General features: G+C 67.0%; 1 protein-coding gene across 5 annotated transcripts in view; it reads right to left on the bottom strand.

The window, feature by feature from the left end:
- Positions 1-1,885: 1,885 nt before the first annotated feature.
- Positions 1,886-17,626, bottom strand: part of ARAP1 (ArfGAP with RhoGAP domain, ankyrin repeat and PH domain 1) — a 37,447-nt gene continuing 21,706 nt past the window's right edge. For 3 of the 5 annotated variants that reach the window (XM_084494175.1, XM_084494177.1, XM_084494176.1), the window contains 29 exons: positions 17,437-17,506; positions 17,082-17,202; positions 16,733-16,938; positions 16,300-16,406; positions 16,014-16,213; positions 15,702-15,787; positions 14,163-14,345; positions 12,941-13,115; positions 11,859-11,993; positions 11,390-11,525; positions 10,973-11,075; positions 10,699-10,894; positions 10,352-10,397; positions 9,983-10,146; positions 9,486-9,698; positions 8,959-9,064; positions 8,577-8,724; positions 8,279-8,362; positions 8,106-8,174; positions 7,851-7,968; positions 7,326-7,439; positions 7,080-7,222; positions 6,437-6,469; positions 5,264-5,346; positions 4,128-4,178; positions 3,594-3,657; positions 3,335-3,490; positions 2,592-2,630; positions 1,886-2,429 (listed from right to left, as the gene is read on the bottom strand). In XM_084494175.1, coding sequence (XP_084350301.1) covers positions 2,613-2,630; positions 3,335-3,490; positions 3,594-3,657; positions 4,128-4,178; positions 5,264-5,346; positions 6,437-6,469; positions 7,080-7,222; positions 7,326-7,439; positions 7,851-7,968; positions 8,106-8,174; positions 8,279-8,362; positions 8,577-8,724; positions 8,959-9,064; positions 9,486-9,698; positions 9,983-10,146; positions 10,352-10,397; positions 10,699-10,894; positions 10,973-11,075; positions 11,390-11,525; positions 11,859-11,993; positions 12,941-13,115; positions 14,163-14,345; positions 15,702-15,787; positions 16,014-16,213; positions 16,300-16,406; positions 16,733-16,938; positions 17,082-17,202; positions 17,437-17,506 — 3,328 coding nt within the window. In that variant the 3' untranslated portion in view covers positions 1,886-2,429; positions 2,592-2,612. The remainder of the gene's footprint in view (positions 2,430-2,591; positions 2,631-3,334; positions 3,491-3,593; positions 3,658-4,127; positions 4,179-5,263; positions 5,347-6,436; positions 6,470-7,079; positions 7,223-7,325; positions 7,440-7,850; positions 7,969-8,105; positions 8,175-8,278; positions 8,363-8,576; positions 8,725-8,958; positions 9,065-9,485; positions 9,699-9,982; positions 10,147-10,351; positions 10,398-10,698; positions 10,895-10,972; positions 11,076-11,389; positions 11,526-11,858; positions 11,994-12,940; positions 13,116-14,162; positions 14,346-15,701; positions 15,788-16,013; positions 16,214-16,299; positions 16,407-16,732; positions 16,939-17,081; positions 17,203-17,436; positions 17,507-17,626) is intronic. The other 2 variants (XM_084494179.1, XM_084494178.1) reach the window with 2 other exon arrangements.

Raw genomic sequence — 17,626 nt, 5'->3', positions numbered from 1 at the left:
TCTGGATTCGTGCTCAGAGGGGCTGGGAGAGGGGCAGAGCCCCCCCGTGTCCCCTGGGCCCTCCTGGGTTAGGTCCCAAGCAGGTCACTATGGAGAGCCCACGTGCAGGCAGGGAACCAGGAGGGAGATGAAGGGAAAATCAAATCCCACCCTCGAGGGTCCCAGACCCGATGGGAACCACGGTATTGATGTGGTTCAGCCCAAACCACCACTGTGGTGGCTCTCAGGCTCTGCTCGTGGCACCAGCCAGCCTCCAGCACAACCCCAAAGGCCAGAATGAGTCCTCAGAGTGAAAAACCCAGCTTGGAGCTACCCAGAGGCTCTGCTCCCCTTTTTTGGGTGCTGCACTGCTCGCCTCCCCACCAGCGTGCGCAGCCCTCAGGGGCACGGGGCACCGAGCGCACGGTGCAGGAACCAAAGGGACAGGTAGGCAGCGAGCACATGAGCAGAGCAAATGCATGGTGAGGTGCAAATATGCACCTACAAACACCCCACGAGTGTGCAAATGAGTGTGCAAGCCAACTGAGTGCACCTGCATGCGTGTGCAGGCACCGAGCACGCTGCAGCCTGAGCCCGCGCGCCGACCCCGAGTGCGCACGCAAAGCCAGCCCCACGTGCAGGCTCCAGGCACACGCGCAGGAGTGTGAGCTCTGCCGAGGGCTGAGCGTGTCTCACGGACACCAGGCACGCGCTGCAGACCTCGAGCAGACGTGTGGGAGCCAAAAAGATGCAGGTGCAAGCAGCGGGTGCCGTGCAGACACCGCAGGCACCGAGCACGCAGGCGGGCTCCGAGCGCACGTGCTCAGCACCCGCAGCTCTGCCCCTGGCCGTGGGTGCACGGCTCTGCACGCTCCCTGCAGCAGCCTGCACCCCTCTGTGCTGCTCCCCTGGGGTCTCAGGGATCTTGGGGACCCCTGGCCTGGCTTGCTCTGGGTTCCTTTGCTGGGGGCACGGCACCCGCCTGCATGTCCTGGGGGCTGAGTTGCGTCGTGGATGTCCCCCTGTGGGGTAAATGCAGGGAAATCCAAGCCCAGCCGTCAGAAACAGCCTCTGCTGGAAGCCCTGATGGTCTGGGGGCGAAGAGCTCCTGGTGGAGGGCAGGGGGGGATGGCTGATCAAAGGCTGGGAGGGAGGACAGACGGACAAGCTGGATGTAGGGCCACGTGGCCATGTGGCAGGGTGCCATTGGTGCCATTGGCAGGGGCTTGGTGCCATTTGGTGCCAACCTGGAGCCCCAAGAGCCACATCCCCACTGGGAACCTCCACAGGGGGTCCCCGAGGGGTGACCCAGGCTGGGAACACCCCCGGGTGGGACAAACCCTGGCTGTGCCCAGCCCTCGGTGGGCTCCTGTGCCCCATCCCCGCCCCGTGGTGTCCCTGCGCCCCGGGGCTCTCGGTGCCATGGAGTGACACGGGGTGCCCTTTGGTTTGTCATTTACCCAGGCTGTAGGAAAATCCAAGCACAGATTCGGGGGGACATTTCAGCAAAACGAGAGCCACAAAACCCCCAAAGCACTGAGAGCATGGCAGCCACGGGCAGTTTTCCCTCAAAGCAGCTCCAGCTCCGGAGCTCGTCCCAGGAGCGAAGCCACCACCCCTGGGCACGTCCCCAGGGCTGCTCCGTTCCGTGCTGGCACGGCAGGCAGGATGCTGCCGGTGCCCCCCAGCCCCTTCCCCACGGGATTTTGCCTTCTCCCCTCGCCTGACGCCTGGCTTTGTCCCCCCCGTGGGTTGTGGATGTGCCGTGGGGAGGTGGGCGCGCTCTGGCTGCCACGGGACCACCAGCATCGCCCCATCCCCGTGTCTCTGGAGCAAATATTTCTCCCCCCGAGCCCCTCGCAGGGTGAGGGTGCTCCCCACCACCAAACAGACCCGGACACCCCCGCACCGCTTCCCCCAAAACATTTAATATCAACAAGACGTGGTGCCAGGACGGGGGCAGCTCCCACCACCCCGCTGCCCCGCGCCCCCCGGCCAACAGCAGAGGCTGGATCCAGGGGAGGGGGGGGGGTCCGGCTGAACGCAGCCCTCCCCAAGCCCCCAAGCCCACCCTGCTGCCCTGCCCGGCACGGGGAGGGGGGCGCAGACCCCAGGGCTGTGCCACCAGCTCTCCAGGAGCGATGGGGGGGGGGGCTGTGGGGCGGGGGCTCCGCGCATGGTTTTATAGGAAGGATTTAAAAACAGAGGGAGGAGGAGGAGGAGGGGAAGGACGAGCCCCCCGCTGCGGGGTGCCCGGCCGGGCGCTGCCTCCCTGCCCGGGGCTCGGAGCAGCAGCAGCAGCCGGGGTGGGGGCGTCCGGGCTGACCCAGCCTGGTTCCCCCCCAGGGGTCCGTAGCCACTGCCCCGCTGCTGCCGTGTCCCCTCCCGGCTGCCCGTGGGTCACCGCCGTGGTGTTGGTTCCCCGAGGGCTTCCCCGCTCGCAGATGAACCTGGGGGACAAGCAGAGGGTCAGGAAATGGGGTGGGGGGCACTGCTTGTGTCCCCTTTTGCTCCGTGCATGGCACCGCAGGCGTCCCTGCGTGCGCCTCCCCACGTGCACCCCGTCCCCAAACCCGTGCGCCGCGGTCACCCCGCAGGCAGCAGACACCCACCTGGCATGTCAGGCCTCCAGCTCAGACGTTTCGGAGGAGCTGGGGACAGGGAGGGAGAAAAAAGACCCCCGTTAATCCCCCCGCTGCCTGCACGCCCGCCCGGGCATCACCAGCAGCTGGGGGGCGTTTTTCGGGGGAAAAAAACGGGGAGCAAGGGGCAGACCGGAGCGGAGCATCCCCAGCAGAGCAGCCCCCATTTCCCAGTTATAAACCCGAGCCAGGCTGCGGTGGGGTGCACCCCAGGCCCCCAAACCGTGCCCTAGGGACACGGCAGGGGACACCCAGCCGTCCCCAGGCTCAGGTTTATAACAGCAACGAGGCCCCCGCGGGGTGCTGGGGCTGCCCCCGCGGACCCCGTGGCTGAGCGGGGACACCCCAGGCACGGGGTGGTGGTTTGGGGGGGGGGACGGGACCCCAGCACACAGCAGCCCCCGGGGAAGGACGGCTGTTGTGGGGTCCGGCAGCGAGAGAGAGCAGGAGGGGAGCTGATCGGTGACCCCAACACCACGAAAATCACCGCTCCCGCAGCACCCCCTCGCCCTGCATCACACGGTTCGGGGCACCCCCAGCTCTTAGGATAACCCCCCCCAAAAAAAAAACACCCCACAAAGGGGCCGGGCAGGGCGCAGGGAAGGGACATCCCCATCTCCCCAGTCACCCCAGTGTCTCCCAGCAGGGCGACGCCGTTCCGTAAGGGGTCCCCCCCCCCCCACCTCCCACCCCCCCGTGTGATGCAGACTCACGGTCAGCGGGTCAGTAGCGAAAGCAGCCACGCTGCTCCTCATCTCGCTCTCATTGCCGCGCAGCGGGATGAGGGAGATGTTACCCAACCTGGCGTCCTGCTGCCTCCGCGACGCCCGCACCTTGCAGGTCTCCGAGGGCCACAGGGCGCCGCCGTGCTGGGAACGGGGACGGAGGCGTTGTGGGGTGAGCGGGGGACCCCCAAATCGGAGCGGGACCCCCCCAAACCCACCGTGCAGCCCCGCAAGGGTTTGGAGTTACCTGCACGTGGAGGAAGGTGGCGAACCACTCCCGAAGGTCGGCCTGGGTGTCACAGCACAGGTACCTGTGGGGACACGGGGACGGCGCCCACCCCACATCAGGGGTGTGCTCCTGTGGGGTCGGGGGCACCCGGCACGGTTTGGGGTGGGGATGCCCGTTTGGAGACGGGTGTTTGGGAGCTGTCTGGACCCCAGGATGGGGGTGCCAGGGGTTTGGCAGCGATGCAGCAGGTGACAAATTGTTGGTGGTGGCATTAGCCAGCTGGGGACACCCACAATCTGATGGGGACACCCGCTGTAGGGTGAGGGGGGAGGCGCCCTGGGGGGCACAGATGGACCCCAAGGGGGCCGGGAGCTGCTGCTCTGCACGGGACCCTACAGACCCCGGGGGACGAAGGGGACACGGAGCTGGGGACATCCAGGGGCAGGGTCTGACCCCGTTGGCATGACTCTGCCCGTGGAGACCCCCCCCCGGTGCGGGGTGTCCGTCTGTCCTGGCTGGGGTCGGCATCCCCCCGCCCGCCCCTGCCCTCACCATTGCTGCTTCTCGTGCTTCTCGTTCTCGTAGAAGACCGTGAAGCCCCAGCTGGAAGGGGAGGGGTGAGAAGATGAGGAACAGCCTCACGGCACTCCCTGGCACGCCAGGTTTAGGATTCCTACAGACATCCCCATCCTACAGCCATCCCCATCCCTAAAACCATCCCCATCCTACAACCACCCCCATATCCCTACAACCACCCCCATCCTACAACCATTCCCATCCTACAACCATCCCAATATCCCTACAACCATCCCAATATCCCTACAACCATCCCGATATCCCTACAACCATCCCCATATCCCTACAACCATCCTCATATCCCTACAACCACCCCCATCCCACAACCATCCCCATCCTACAACCATCCCATCCCTACAACCATCCTCGTATCCCTACAACCACCCCATATCCCTACAACCATCCCATCCTACAACCATCCCACCCTACAGCCATCCCCATATCCCTACAACCACCCCATATCCCTACAACGATCCCCATCCCACAACCATCCCATCCTACAACCACCCCCATCCCACAACCATCCCCATGACCGCACACACGCGTGCACACTCACATGCACACACACAGTCACACACACACACATACATGCACAGATGCACGGCACACATTTGCACACACACACACACGCACATGTGCACACGCACGTAGACACCTGCACGTCTACTTAAATGCACACGTGCACACTCATGCATGCACCATGTGTGTGCACCCACGTGTGTGCACACGCACACGTACTGACACGGATGCACACACCCACAGGCACACATGTGCACATTTACATGCATGCACACACCCTGACACGGATGCACACGCGTCGGTGGCATGAAGACCCACTCACACGCACACCCCCCCCCTCGTGCACACTTGCACACTCCGGCCTCCCCCCATCGCCTCCCCCTTGTGCACAGGGACAGTGCCAGGTCCCCGTCCCCGCGCCGTCCCCAGGCTGCAGCCCGCGTCCTGCGAGGCTGCTCTGACATCTGGTGGCAAGAGGCACGGCCACCACGAGCCACGGCCACCGGGATCCACGTCCCCGTGGCCACGGCGCCCCTGCCCCTGTCCCCAGGGGGCTGTCCCCGGCAGCAGGGCACCCGGAGGTGCTCGCTCACCACGTCGGCGGCCGGAGCTTCTTCTTGATGCCCAGGTAGACCCGCAGGTTCCTGATGGGCCACTCCTTCTCCGGCTTGTGGCTCTGCGGAGAGAGCTCTGCGTTGGGCTCCGCTCCTCCCCTGGGCTTGCCGAGGGCGAGCGGAGGCACGGGCAGGGTGCCACAGCCCCAGCACCTCCCCGTGCAGAGGGGACAGGGGGTGGCGGGTCCCCCGGGCACGGCGCTGGCTGCTTTTTGGAGCTGGGAGCACCCCGGGGATGTTTCCCAGCAGATGGCAGCCTGAGATGAGGCACGGGTGGCGTGCTGGCCCTGCGCTGCCTCCTCTGCAAACGTTCCTGCTGTGGGCACGGCACGGCACGGCATGGCACAATGTGGCACAGCATGGCACGGCGTGGCACGGCATGGCACAATGTGGCACGGCATGGCACGGCGTGGCACGGCGTGGTGCAGCACATCACGGCACGGCACGGCACAGAAAAGCAAGGTGCAGCACACCACGGCACGGCACGGCACGGCACGGCAAGCAGGTGCCCCCCCAGGACCGCTCTCACCCCCCCCGGGGTGCAACGGGGAGCCCCAGCTCCGTCCCCACCTCCTCGCACCATCCGGGGGAGCCCTGCCCATCCTCGCGTCCTCTGGGTGCTGACTGGGCAGCACCCAAAGGTGGGGGGGACGTGGGGAAGCCCCCCCCCACAGGTGCCCTGCTGCCCCCCCAGACCTCCTGGTGTGTCCCCAACCCCTCCTGGTGTCGTTGCTCTCTCGCCATGCCCCGTGTGGTGGCACAAGCCATGCTCCGGCAGCGGGTGGCACAAGGGGGGGCACCTCGGGGCCCCCCCCCTTTAGCACACAAGCGGGTGACTTACAAGGGCCTGATCCAATGCCTGCGGGATGGGGGCGTGAGCCCAATCCCATCCCCTCCGTGCGCCCCCTCCCCGGACCCCGTGCCCAGCTCCTGGGGCGGAACCGGGGGATAACGGGGTGCCAGCCGGTGTGTCCCCAAAGCTGGGGGGCCACCTGGGGGTAACGGGGAGGGGACCCTTTTGTTACCCACCCCCACGGAGGGGCCCAGCACGTGCTGAGGGCTGCAGGATTGGATCGGGGTCGAGCCCCGGCAGCCTTGTAAGGGCAGAGGGCCAGGGCTCCTCTGCGCGCCCCGGCTCGGCCCTCTACTCACGTTCTCCAGCACGGGGCTCCGCTGCTTCAGGCTCTGTTTAACAGAGGAGCGGGGTTAAACCCGACATGGGGACCCCCCAGGAGACCCCCAGGCAGCCCACCAGGCACGCCGGGCCTCGGTAGGGGATGGGGGGGCTGAGCAGGGGGGCGGCGGGGATGGAGAGCACCCCAGAGGGACCAAGGGAGCGCTGGGGATCCCTCCTGAGCCCCTGAGCTAACGGGGCCGGCTCCTGGCTCGTGCCCACCAAGGTCCTGGTTTGGGGGCAGCTTGATTGGTGCTGGCAGCAGCCTGCAAAATGCCAGCCCTAAAAGGTGCCAGCCCTAAAAATGCCAGCCCGAAAAGGTGCCAGCCCGAAAAGGTGCCAGCGCGATGCCCCACGTGCCAAGGGAAGGGAAGGGAAGGGAAGGGAAGGGAAGGGAAGGGAAGGGAAGGGAAGGGAAGGGAAGGGAAGGGAAGGGAAGGGAAGGGAAGGGAAGGGAAGGGAAGGGAAGGGAAGGGAAGGGAAGGGAAGGGAAGGGAAGGGAAGGGAAGGGAAGGGAAGGGAAGGGAAGGGAAGGGAAGGGAAGGGAAGGGAAGGGAAGGGAAGGGAAGGGAAGGGAAGGGAAGGGAAGGGAAGGGAAGGGAAGGGAAGGGGAATACTCACCCGCACTTCCTTGTAGAGCCGCAGGCAGGTGTGGTTGAGGATGAAGTAGCGGTCGTGGAAGCCGGTGCTGAGGCCGAGCCCCAGCAGGTTCCTCTCCTCCCGAAATTTCATCATGCCGTGCTTGCAGTCGCCCACTCTGCTGGCTGGGAAAGGGGGGCACCCAGGGGGGGGTCAGGAGCCCAGGAGGGGTGCGGGCAGACCCTGACCCCCTTCCCACCTCCCCGTCCCGCTGCCTGCTGCCCTCACCGAGGTAGATGAGCATGTTCTCCATGGAGAGCTGCTTCTTCACCACCAGGTAGCTGTCGGTGCCCAGGCAGTGCAGGATGGGCAGCACTTTCTCGGAGTAGTGCAGGGGACGCTCTGTTGGGGGGACAGGCAGGGCTCGGGGACACGCACGGGGGGGTCCCCCCGGGAGGGCCAGGTGGCCGCTGAGCCGTTGCAATTGCTCAGAATTGCCAAAAAAAATTAAAAAAGAAATGTGTTGCAATGGCAAAGTGCGTGTGGTTTCTAAACACAACGCTGGAGGCCGTGGAAAATCTGCACACGTGCTGGCAAAACATTCATGGAGGTAGCTCGTGCGCACACATTTCCATCCCATCTCCATCTCCATCTCCATCCCCATTCTTTTCCATCCCCATCCCATCCCATCCCATCCCATCCCATCCCCATCCCATCCCCATCCCATCCCAATCCCAATCCCAATCCCATCCCCATCCCATCCCCATCCCCATCCCATCCCATTCCCATCCCCATCCCCTCCACCACACCGACCCGCCTCCTCCCTCTCGTTCACTTCGAAGCAGCTCCAGTAATCCTTCTCCTTCGTGACGATTTTCCTCCGGTCCAGGATCTCGAAGGTGAGCTCCTCGGCCGTCATCGTGGCCGGGATCTGCAGGGGACAGGTCTCTGTCACCCAGTGCCACCCCTGTCCCCATGCCGTGCCACCCTCCCCCGGCTCAGAGCCGAGTTTTGGGCACACAACGGGGGTCCCCGTCCCCGCTGCGCCCTCCTCCAACCCCCCCTCACCTTGACGTGCTGCTCCGTCTCCGTCCTCTTCTCCTCCAGGTACACCGTGCAGATGAAATCCCCGGCTTGCTGCAGGGCAGGGGGAAATTCCTCTCGCCCACGGCTCCCCACGCACGGGATTTATCCCCCCCCACACCGTGTAGCCCCCCAAGTGTGCTGCTGCAGGTCCCCACCTGCGTGCCGCTGGACGCCGCCTCCCGCATCTTCATGATGGCCGTGATCTCGTCCTGCTGCTTCTTCATCTCTTGGTCGTTGACCTGCCAAGGTGGGGAACCCGGGGGGGTCACGGGGATGCAGCCCCCACACCGTGTGCCTCCAAAATAAGGAGGATTTGTGGGAAGAGCAGGGCCCCATCCCTTGGGGTGCCACCCGTGCGTCGGCACGGTGCAGGTGCCGGGGGTCCTGCAGCAGCCCCCACCCGAGGGCAGAGCTTTTTTGGGTTTTTGGGGAGTTTTGCGCGTCCAAACCTACGTTGAAAATCTTGACGTAGTGGCTGATGAGGTCCTCCACCACCCGGCCCGCCTTGTAGTCCTTGCCGTCCGTCTGGAAGAGCGTGGGCCCGAAGACGATGGCCAGGTTGTGCGTGTTCATCTGGTTGTCCCCCGAGAAGCGCTGCACCCTGCGGGGCACCCCACGATGATTCCTGCCCCGTGCCACCCGCCCCCACCCCGGGACCCCCATCCTGGACGTGGTGCTCAGCTTGGAGCACCTCTGCTCCCCAAATCCTCATCCATCTCTTGCTCGGGATGAAGAGGAGGAGGGATGAAGGCTCTCCTGCACCCCACACCCCCCCCCCAGAACCCCACAGAAAATGGGGCGATGCCCCACGGGGCGCTGGGGACCCGCAACGTACCGAAAGAGGTGGTTGATGAGCGCCTTCAGCGTGGCCCTGTTCACCGTGGGGAGGGTCTCCAGGAGCCGCCGGTACTCCCCGATCTTCGCCTCCTCATCCTCCAGCGCTGCGAAAAATGGGGAAAAATGCAAGCATGAAGGGGCGTGAAACCAGTATGAAGACCCCCACCCACCCCAGATCCCACCTCGGAGCCTCCCACCCCATCACCGAGCTGTTGGGGCCGGCGCACCCCAGATTTTTTTGGCTGTTTCGCCCCCCCGGGTGCCTCCAGCAATGGTGCTGGGGGGGCTGGATCCAGGAGCAAAGGGCGAGCCCCCCCCTAGCCACACCTGGGCGCGGGGCCGGCGGGCGCATTCCTCTCCCCACCCCGGGCTCGGCGCCCGGCGGCTCTGACTCACGGCCACCACCGTGCCGGCCAAGGCAAACATCTGGACCCCAGATGCTCAACGAGAGGAGCAAGCAGGGAGGGGGGCCAGGCTCAGCTTTTCGGCAGCGGGACGCCCCCTCCCCGCGGCCCTCGCCCTCACCCGTGGCCCGCAGCCAGTCCTGGCTCCAGCGTCGGGTGAAGAGCCCGTCGCCCAGGTCGCGGAAGAAGCGCTTGAGGGTGTTGGCGACGTCGTCCACGTGGTGCTCGCCCTCCTTCAGGCGCACGCTGCGGGCGTCGCGGCGCAGCATCTCCAGCAGGCTGGTGGTCTTCGAGTTCTGCCCGCTCTTGCGGTAAATCCCCTCGGAGGTCAGCCCTGGGGCAGAGCAGAGCCACCGCCAGCGCTGAGTCCCCGGGAGCGCCGCGGTTTGGCCACCACCCACCCGCGCTGGATGCTCATCAAAGGGTCCCCGAGGAGGGGGACACGGTGCTCCCCACCCTGCAGGTGCTCCCCGGCCACCGAGGAGCTGTGGGCAGGAGCCAAGCCCCGCTCCAGCCTCCCAAGAAGCCGGAGGAGATGCTCGGGGAGGGGGGAGGAAATCGGGTCTGGGCACGCTGATGGGGTGACCCAACCCGACCCCGTCCCGCGAGGGCGCGTACCGCACTGCGTGATGTAGTCGATGCAGCGGTCCACCAGCATGGGGACGTCCCCCTCGGTCAGCTGCTGCTCCGACAGGGTGTCCCCCGAGCTGCCCGCAGCCTTCTGGATGGCGTGCACCCAGCCCAGGAAATCCAGCCTGCGCTCGCCCTGGATGTACAGCGTCCTGCCGGCGGCCGCGGAGCTCAGCGGGGGCCCAGCCGCCCCCTTCCCAAACCCACAGGCACCTTCCCGGACCCCAAACCGGGCTCCCCCGAGGGTGAAGGCGTCCCAGGAGCAGGGTGGGTTTGGGCAGGGGGTGGTATTTTGCTGGAGGGGGGCTGATCCCCACCCACCCTCCAGCCGGGCTGCGCCACCAGCTCGGCGTTTACCTCCGCCTCTCCACCAGCACCAGCACCTCGTTGTCTCCCTGGATGGCTGCGAAGGGAAGGCAGGAGCCCGTCAGGAGCCGCCCAGCTCCAGCCCAGGCTGGGTGAGCAGCAACGAGGAAGAGGATGGAGAGGAGGAAGAGCTGCCGGGGGAATCGCCCTGCCCAAAAGAGGGTCCCCGAGCTCCCAGGATATGGGAGCGGCACCCACCAGACCCCCACCACGAGCACCCTGCTGGCCGCCACCGGGCTGGATAACCCCACAGCTGCTTGGGGCAGGGTCTGTCCCCCCCCCAGGACCCCCTTTCCAGCCTGAACGTGGGTCCCACGGGGGGGGCACGGGGCACCTACAGAGCTCCTGCAGCTTGCGCAGCTGGAGAGCCTCGTGGCGCTCGCTGTCCTCGAAGCAGACGTGGAGCGTGGAGCCGGCCAGGGCGAACCAGCCCTCCTTGGCACGCTCCAGGTTGAGCCCCCCCTTGTAGAGCAGGCGGCCGATCCTCTCAAAATCGTGGCTCAGCAGCTCCTCTGCGTGGGGAGGGACGAAGGACTGGGGAGGGGGGCGCGGGAGGGCCGTCAGCGCGCAGCCCCCGGCCCCCACGCCGGCCCCAGGTCCCCCAGTTCCCACCTTGGCGATGGATTTGAGCCATTCCCGAGCGGCCTCGGGGCAGTCCAGCCCGAACAGGTAGAGCCTCTCCGACTCGATGTACACCTCGAACGTGCTCTCGATCCTGCAGGAAGAGAATTTCGAGGAACCTCAGTGCCCGGGGAGTATCCGCGGCACGAGCGGAGAGGGGGCTCAGCCCCACCGGTGGTCCCTCTGACTGGGGACCCCCCCCAGCACATCCCCAGGGCTCCCGAGTGCTTTGTACACTCTGCCAGAGACCCAAGATGTTAGCAAAAAGCTTGCAAAGAATAAAATGTTAAACAGGCTCCTTGCAAAATGGGCAGCTCAGTGCCATCGGGGCCGGGCAGCAGCCCCGCGGAGGGGACAGGGGGGCCGGAGGGGACACGGGGGACCAGAGGGGACAGGGGGGTGCCTTACCCGTGGGTGTGGGGCGGGTTGTTCACCAGGCACACGATGTCCCCTGCCTTGATCTCGCCGTTGGGCACGGCGTTGCGGTCGTTCTCGTAGTAGCTGAGGACGCCGTCCTGCAGCGTGCACCACCGCCGGCTGAACTCTGCGTGGCACCGGGGGGGGGGATGCTCAGCAACCCCGCGTGCTCCGGCCACCTGGGGCCACCCAAAGCCACCCAAGACCACCCACCAGCCCACCGGCTCAGGGCACAGCCCCTCGCTCCCAAAACCTCCCCAAAACCTCCCCAAAACCTCCCCAAAACCTCCCCAAAACCTCTCCAAAACCTCTCCAAAAGCAGGCTCGCTCCGCACCCCCGGCTGTCTCACCAGTGCCCTGGGGAGCTGGGGGTGCTGCAGCCCCTCTGCCCTCTCCCCCTGCTGGGGCTCTCCAACCCCCCGCACCCCTTTTCCCCCCAACCCCGTGGGCCCCCACCTACCTTCCTGGCCCTTCCTCTCGCTGACGGGCTTGGCCATGGAGGGGGTTTTGTAGAGGAAGCCGTTGTGCGTGACGCAGGGCAGCAGCACCGAGTAGTGCTTCTCCTCGCCGCCCCCCACCTCCAGGCGTGGCGTCTCTGCGGAGGGGAGAACAGCCTGGCACGGGGCTCGGAGAGGGGGGCCACGGGGCCCTGAAATGCCCCCCGAGGCTGGGGGTTTCCCCTGCCGGAGCCCCCGTGCAGCCGCAGAGCCGCTGGGCACCGCGGGATGAGCTCAGGGGCTCGGGTTTCTCCGGTTCGCACGGAGGGGGCCTCGCTGCAGCTGCTCTCCCAGCCCTCTTTTTGTGCTGACAGCTCCAAAATCGCAGGGCCAGACCCCTCCTGGGCCAGCTCCAGCTGAGCGGGAAGGGCTTGGACGGGACTGGAGACTTGGGAAGGGCTTGGAGGGAGGAGGTGGCTGCAGCCCACGCTGGCGTGGGGTCTGGGGCTCGCTCCCCGTGCACCTCCATGCGTCCATCCCGCAGTGGGGATGCTCGTGGTGACGTCCCCAAGCACCAGCACCGGGACCCCGGGCAGCACCGGGGCTCCCCAAAATGCCCGACGTGCCGCAGCCTCTCCCCTCCTGCCCCAACCCAGCTCCTGGGCACCTCTGGGGCTTTCCCAGCAGGGCCAGACGAAACCAAAGGTGCAGAAATTCCAGCGAGGGGCAGAAATCAGGGGCTGGGGGGCTGCCGTTGGGAACGCAGAGCAAGGCTGCGGGGTGGCAGGAGCTGAGCTGAGCCCGGAGGCGGCTGCGGGCTCAGGAATTCGGGGCGGATCGCAGGGCTCCTGCGGTCCCGCTCTGGTATTTTGGTTTGGGGCTGGAACCCGGCATGAACAGAGCCCGTCTGGGTCACACAGGGCTGCCTTGTTCTGCACACAGCAGCGCCCCGTGCCGGGCGGGTGGCGGAGTCAGGATCAACCCCAAAAGTCCCTGCCTCTCCCCAGGTCAGGGGACACTTGGAGACCCCCAGGGGACCCCCGGGGATACCCAAGGGACACCCGGGGACACCCAGGGGACACCCGGCGATGGGGACAGCCCTTACCCGAGGTCTTGTTGTGCAGCAGGAACTCCATCTGCAGCCTCTGCCCGCTCTTCTCAGCCAGCGCCAGGGGGACGGGGCACTGGGGGTCCCCGGTGGCGCACGTCACCGCCGCCCCGCAGAAGACCAGGGCCTGGGTCTCGGCCAGGTCGCTGGTGGTGACGGCCGCACACAGGGCCTGCAGCAGAGCAGGGAGGGCAGGGGGTGAGCTCCGAGCCTGCCCTTGATGTTGTGGCTCCAGGGGTGGGGGCGAGACCCCCGGCGAGGAGCCAGCCCTGCGAGGTTACGCCGCAGGGGAAGGAGCCGGGGAGCGCAGCCGGGTTCCTCCCTGCCGCCGCCAGCGCCGCCGGGGCAGGACAAAGGAGGGAAAGAAAGTTTTGGAGCTGGCGAATCCCTCCCTTAAGGAGCCCGGGGTGAAGTCATCCCGGCAGCAGCGGGGTGGGACGGGCTCTCGGAGCAGAAAAACAAACAAGCCCACATGCGAATTCCCGCGGCCGCCGGCACGGCGCGGCGCGCCCCCGGCTCTTGTGCAAACAGCGGCGCGCCGAGGGGAGCTGCACAGCCCCGGGGCACGGGGAGGCAGCACCCCGGGGTGGCTGTCACAGCACCGGGGGCACCAGGCTGTCCTGCTCCCAGTCCTGCTTGCAGCTGGGATGGGAACCAGTGGGATTGCCGTGCCCCGCTGGGAGCGCCTGACCCCGGTGCTTGGGGAGGTTTTGGGGTCAGGGGGTGGTGGAGGTTTGTGGGGAGGGTGCTGGAAGCAGGGTACCCATTGTGCCAGGGTCAGGCAGGGCATGGGGCTGCGGTGGGACCCAGGGATCCCAAAGATTTGGGGATAACACAAGGGGTGCTACAACCACGGCGCTGCAGGGTGGGAACAGAGCTGCGATCCCAGCTGGCTGTGCCCCGTAGCGGTGCCACCCTGTCCCTGTGGGGTTCCCATCCCTCCTGGAGACCCCAAACTAAGGCTGGGGGGGACACGGGGAGAGCTTTGGAGGCTGGGCTGATCCAGGCAGGGAGGGAGGCAGGGATGGAGACCACCCATCCCCCTGCAAACCAGGACCAAACCCCCCTCCCCAGCACCCCAACGGGGCGTCCCCAACCTGGTACCATTCCCACCACCCACAAAGTCCACATCCCCGCCCCGAGAACGAGGGGAGACCTCGCTCCTGTGCTTTTGGGGACCCTCCCCCAAGGGGCGACACCCGTCCCCAGGACCACTGACCCTGTCGAGCTCCTCCTGGTTGCCGAAAAGCGGGTGGTAGCGGCGGTACTTGCCCTCGCGGTACTTGGCGATGAGGAAGCGCCGCCGGTCCTGGCTGCTGCTGCCGGGGCCGATGGCCTCGCTGGGGGGCACGTTGGCGGCCCAGAACTGGTTGGCCACGGCGTTGCCGATGTGGTGGAAGAGCTGCGGGGACAAGGGGAGGCCGGCGTGGCTGGGGGACGGGGTGGGACAGGGTGGGATGGGGTGGGACGGGGTGCGACGGGCTCTGTGGGGCTGGGGGAGCCTGCAGGGAGCTTGCCAGCCCACCCCAAAGCGGTGATGCTGAGGCTCTCCGGGTGCAGGGAGGAGGAAGAAGAAGGCGTCGTGCACAAGGAGTGGAGAAGGGGGAGAGGGGCTGAGCCCAGGGTGGGGGAGCACCCGCCCGCCGCTGCGCTGCTGTGCCGCGGCGGCGTGACCCTAACCCGGCCCCGGCTCCAGGCAATTCTTCCCCTGCAATCCTTCCACTCCCCTTCCTGCCCCAGAAAAAAAAAAAAAAAAAGCACATCTGGAAAGCAGCACCGAGAGCCCGGGAGGGGATTTAAAGAGCTCTCCGCAGCCCCTCGCCACCCCGCTCCCCGACCCCATGGTGCACAGCCCCCGTTTTGCGCCCCGGGGCTGGGAGGTGCAGGTCTGCCCTGCGGCCCCGTTGCAGCCCTGTGGCAGCCGTGCCCGCCTGCTGCCGTGCCATGAAGCAGCAAAATTTGCCCTGGGGACACTTTTGGGAGATGGCATCGCCCCAGTGAACCCCCCCAGGGGGTGCTCAGTGAGCGTCCCCGTGCCCTTTGGGGTGATGCGGAGCAGGAGAGGGATGGAGCTGGGGTGCACGGGGGGCACGGAGCAGGCTGGGGCGCACGGGGATGTTTGCAGAGCTCTCTGCGAGCCCGGAGGGGTTAAGGGCAGCCTTCCAGGAAAGGGGAGGATCGGGGCTGCAGCTGGAAGGGTTTGGGCTGGGGAGCAGACAGCCCGGAGGCGGGGGCTGCAGGGTGGGACAGGGGCAGGAATGCAGCACCCGCTGGGGCCGCGGCACCGGGGCGCACGGCCAGGGCGGCACAGACCCCGTGCCACGGGGCGGGCAGGGTGGCACGGTGCTGGGGACGAGTTTTGGGGCCAGCTTAGGGTTCTTTCCAGCGGCCCCACAACCCACGAGGGCCCCCGGTGCTGCTGAGAACCTCGGTGCCGTGTCAAAGCCCAGCCCAACGCCCACCCCTGGTGCTGGTGTTGCCAAATTCCTCCTCCTGCCCGGCCCCGGGGTCATCCAGCAGCTCCGCAGCCGTCACCCCGTGGGTGTGCAGGTGCCTTCTGCCCCCCCAGCCTGGGCGTGAAGCCCCCTTCGTGCCCCCGGGGTGCACCGCAGGGATGGGGGCAGGGGGCTGCTGGTGGTCCCCTCCCTACCCGAGTCACGGCATGGGTCGGGATGGGGATAACAGCAGGGGCTGCGATGGGGGGGGACACGGGGTGGCTGCCCCCAGAGCAGATTTCGGAGCCCATCCGTGCCGCTACCTGGATCAGCTCCTCTGTCCACACCTTCCTGTCCATCTTCAGGCTTCGGACCTTGGTGATGCCGGGCCCCAGGCCCCGGTGCTCCCCTTGGGGGGGGGTGAGAGGAGCCGTTAGGACCCCCTTTTGGGGTCAGGGGGGGACGCAGAGCCGTGCCCCTCTCCCCCCAAACCCTCCTGTGCTGCACAGCACCACGGACCGAGCAGGGGAGGTTTGGGGGAGCCCCCTCTCCCCGATGCCGGGTGCCGTTTGGAGAGGGGCCGGGTGCCGGGGCGCACGCAGCACCCCGGGGTGCTTAAGGGGGGGGGTCGCTACCTGCACATCTCTTGCAGATGACGACGCAGAGGTTGATGGAGGCCCAGTCGGGCTGGGGGGAGCCGCAGTCGGCGCAGAAGCGGTTGGGCTCCAGCGCCCAGATCCTCTCCGCCACCTCCGAGTTGGAGAGCGCCTCGGCGATGGCGTGCCGCATGGCCTCCACCCACTCCTCCTTCTCCTGCTCCGACTCAGCCGAGAAGCTGCCAGCAGGGAGGGGAGGGTGAGGGAGGGATGGCCACGGGGAGGGGGCTGGGTGGCACCCCGTTGTCCCCCTCCCCGGGCTCACCTGAAGATCCTGTAGGGCGTCGTCAGGTCGAAGCCCCTGCGGTCCACCTCCTTGACGTTGCCCACGTTCATCTCGATGTAGGTGATGCCGATGCCCTGCCGGTAGTCCTGGGGGGGGGGCGAGTGGGGAGGGGGTGGGCGGAGAGGTGAGGGAGGGCAGCCCCCCCCCCCCAGGGGTCCCCATGCACACCCCAATCCCGGGGCGCTCAAGGTTTGGGATGGAGACGCCACCGACCCAAGCGGGCGCGATGCTGCTGGGGTCCCCAAACCGCGTTAAGGGGGTCTGCAGCTTGGGGTCTGCCACCCTTGGGGTCTCCCCTCCCCATTTTGGGGAGCCCCAGCTCATTGCTGCTCTACCCCAGCTGCCAAAACGATGGGTGATGGGCGGGGGTCCCCATGCAGAGCGCACCAGGGTCCCCAGCCCCTGCACCCACCTCCGAGTTCTTGTAGAGGAAAACTTTGTCCCCGGCCACGGCCACGAAGAGCTTGTGCTTGAAGCCCCTCAGCTCCAGGAATCCACTCTTATCCGCGGGCTCCGTGGCGTCGGGGGAGGTCGGGGGCACGGGGGTCCTCTCCGGAGCTTTCCCCTTGCGCTCCTCCGCCACCTGCTGCAGGGTCTGCATCCACTCGTTGCGGTCGGCTGCGGGGTCGGAGCACAGAGGGGTCAGGGCTGGGGCTTGGGGGGGGGCTCATCCGAAGGGCCAGGGGGCTGCCAGGAGGAGGGGAGCAGCCCCGAAGTGGGGTCGGGGCTGGCTGCCCGGGGGTGTCCCCCCATCCGCTCACCGTCACTCTCGGCCCTAAAAACGAAGTTGCGGTTGGTGGTGACCACCTCGAATTTCTGGTCCCCGACGCTGGCGACGCGGGAGATGGAGGAGACGGGGATGAAGCGCTTGGAGTAGGCGTCCTGGGGGGGGACACGGGGTGGGGGGAGAGATGCACCGTCACCATCACCATCACCGCCTTGGAGATGGGTTGGGAACGACCCCAGGATGGAGCTTGGGGCACCTCGCTCCCGTGGTGCGCCGGGGACGTTGTCCCCTGGCACCTCCGTGCCACCAGGGCGCCCAGAGGGATGCGAGGTGGGCTCGGTGCCCCCCGACACCTCCAGCCCCCATCCTCAGCCCTCCTCCCCCCTCACCTTCTCGCTGTCGAAGTAGCGGAGGTAGTCGGCGTCCAGCTTCACCCAGCGCTTCTGGTAGATGTAGGAGCTGGGGAGGGACAGGAGGGGCGCCTTGGAGGGGACGGGGCACCCAAACTGCACCCCGGGGGGGCTTGGGGAGCACCCACATGGGAGCACAAAGGGGGCCAGGACAGGTCGGGCACGGGGA

The sequence above is a fragment of the Aythya ferina genome (genome assembly GCF_964211825.1).
Source record: "Aythya ferina genome assembly, chromosome: 1".
Classification (NCBI taxonomy): Eukaryota; Metazoa; Chordata; class Aves; order Anseriformes; family Anatidae; genus Aythya; species Aythya ferina.
The sequence above is the reverse complement of the archived record's forward strand: the minus strand, read 5'-3'. Positions and strand labels throughout refer to the sequence as shown.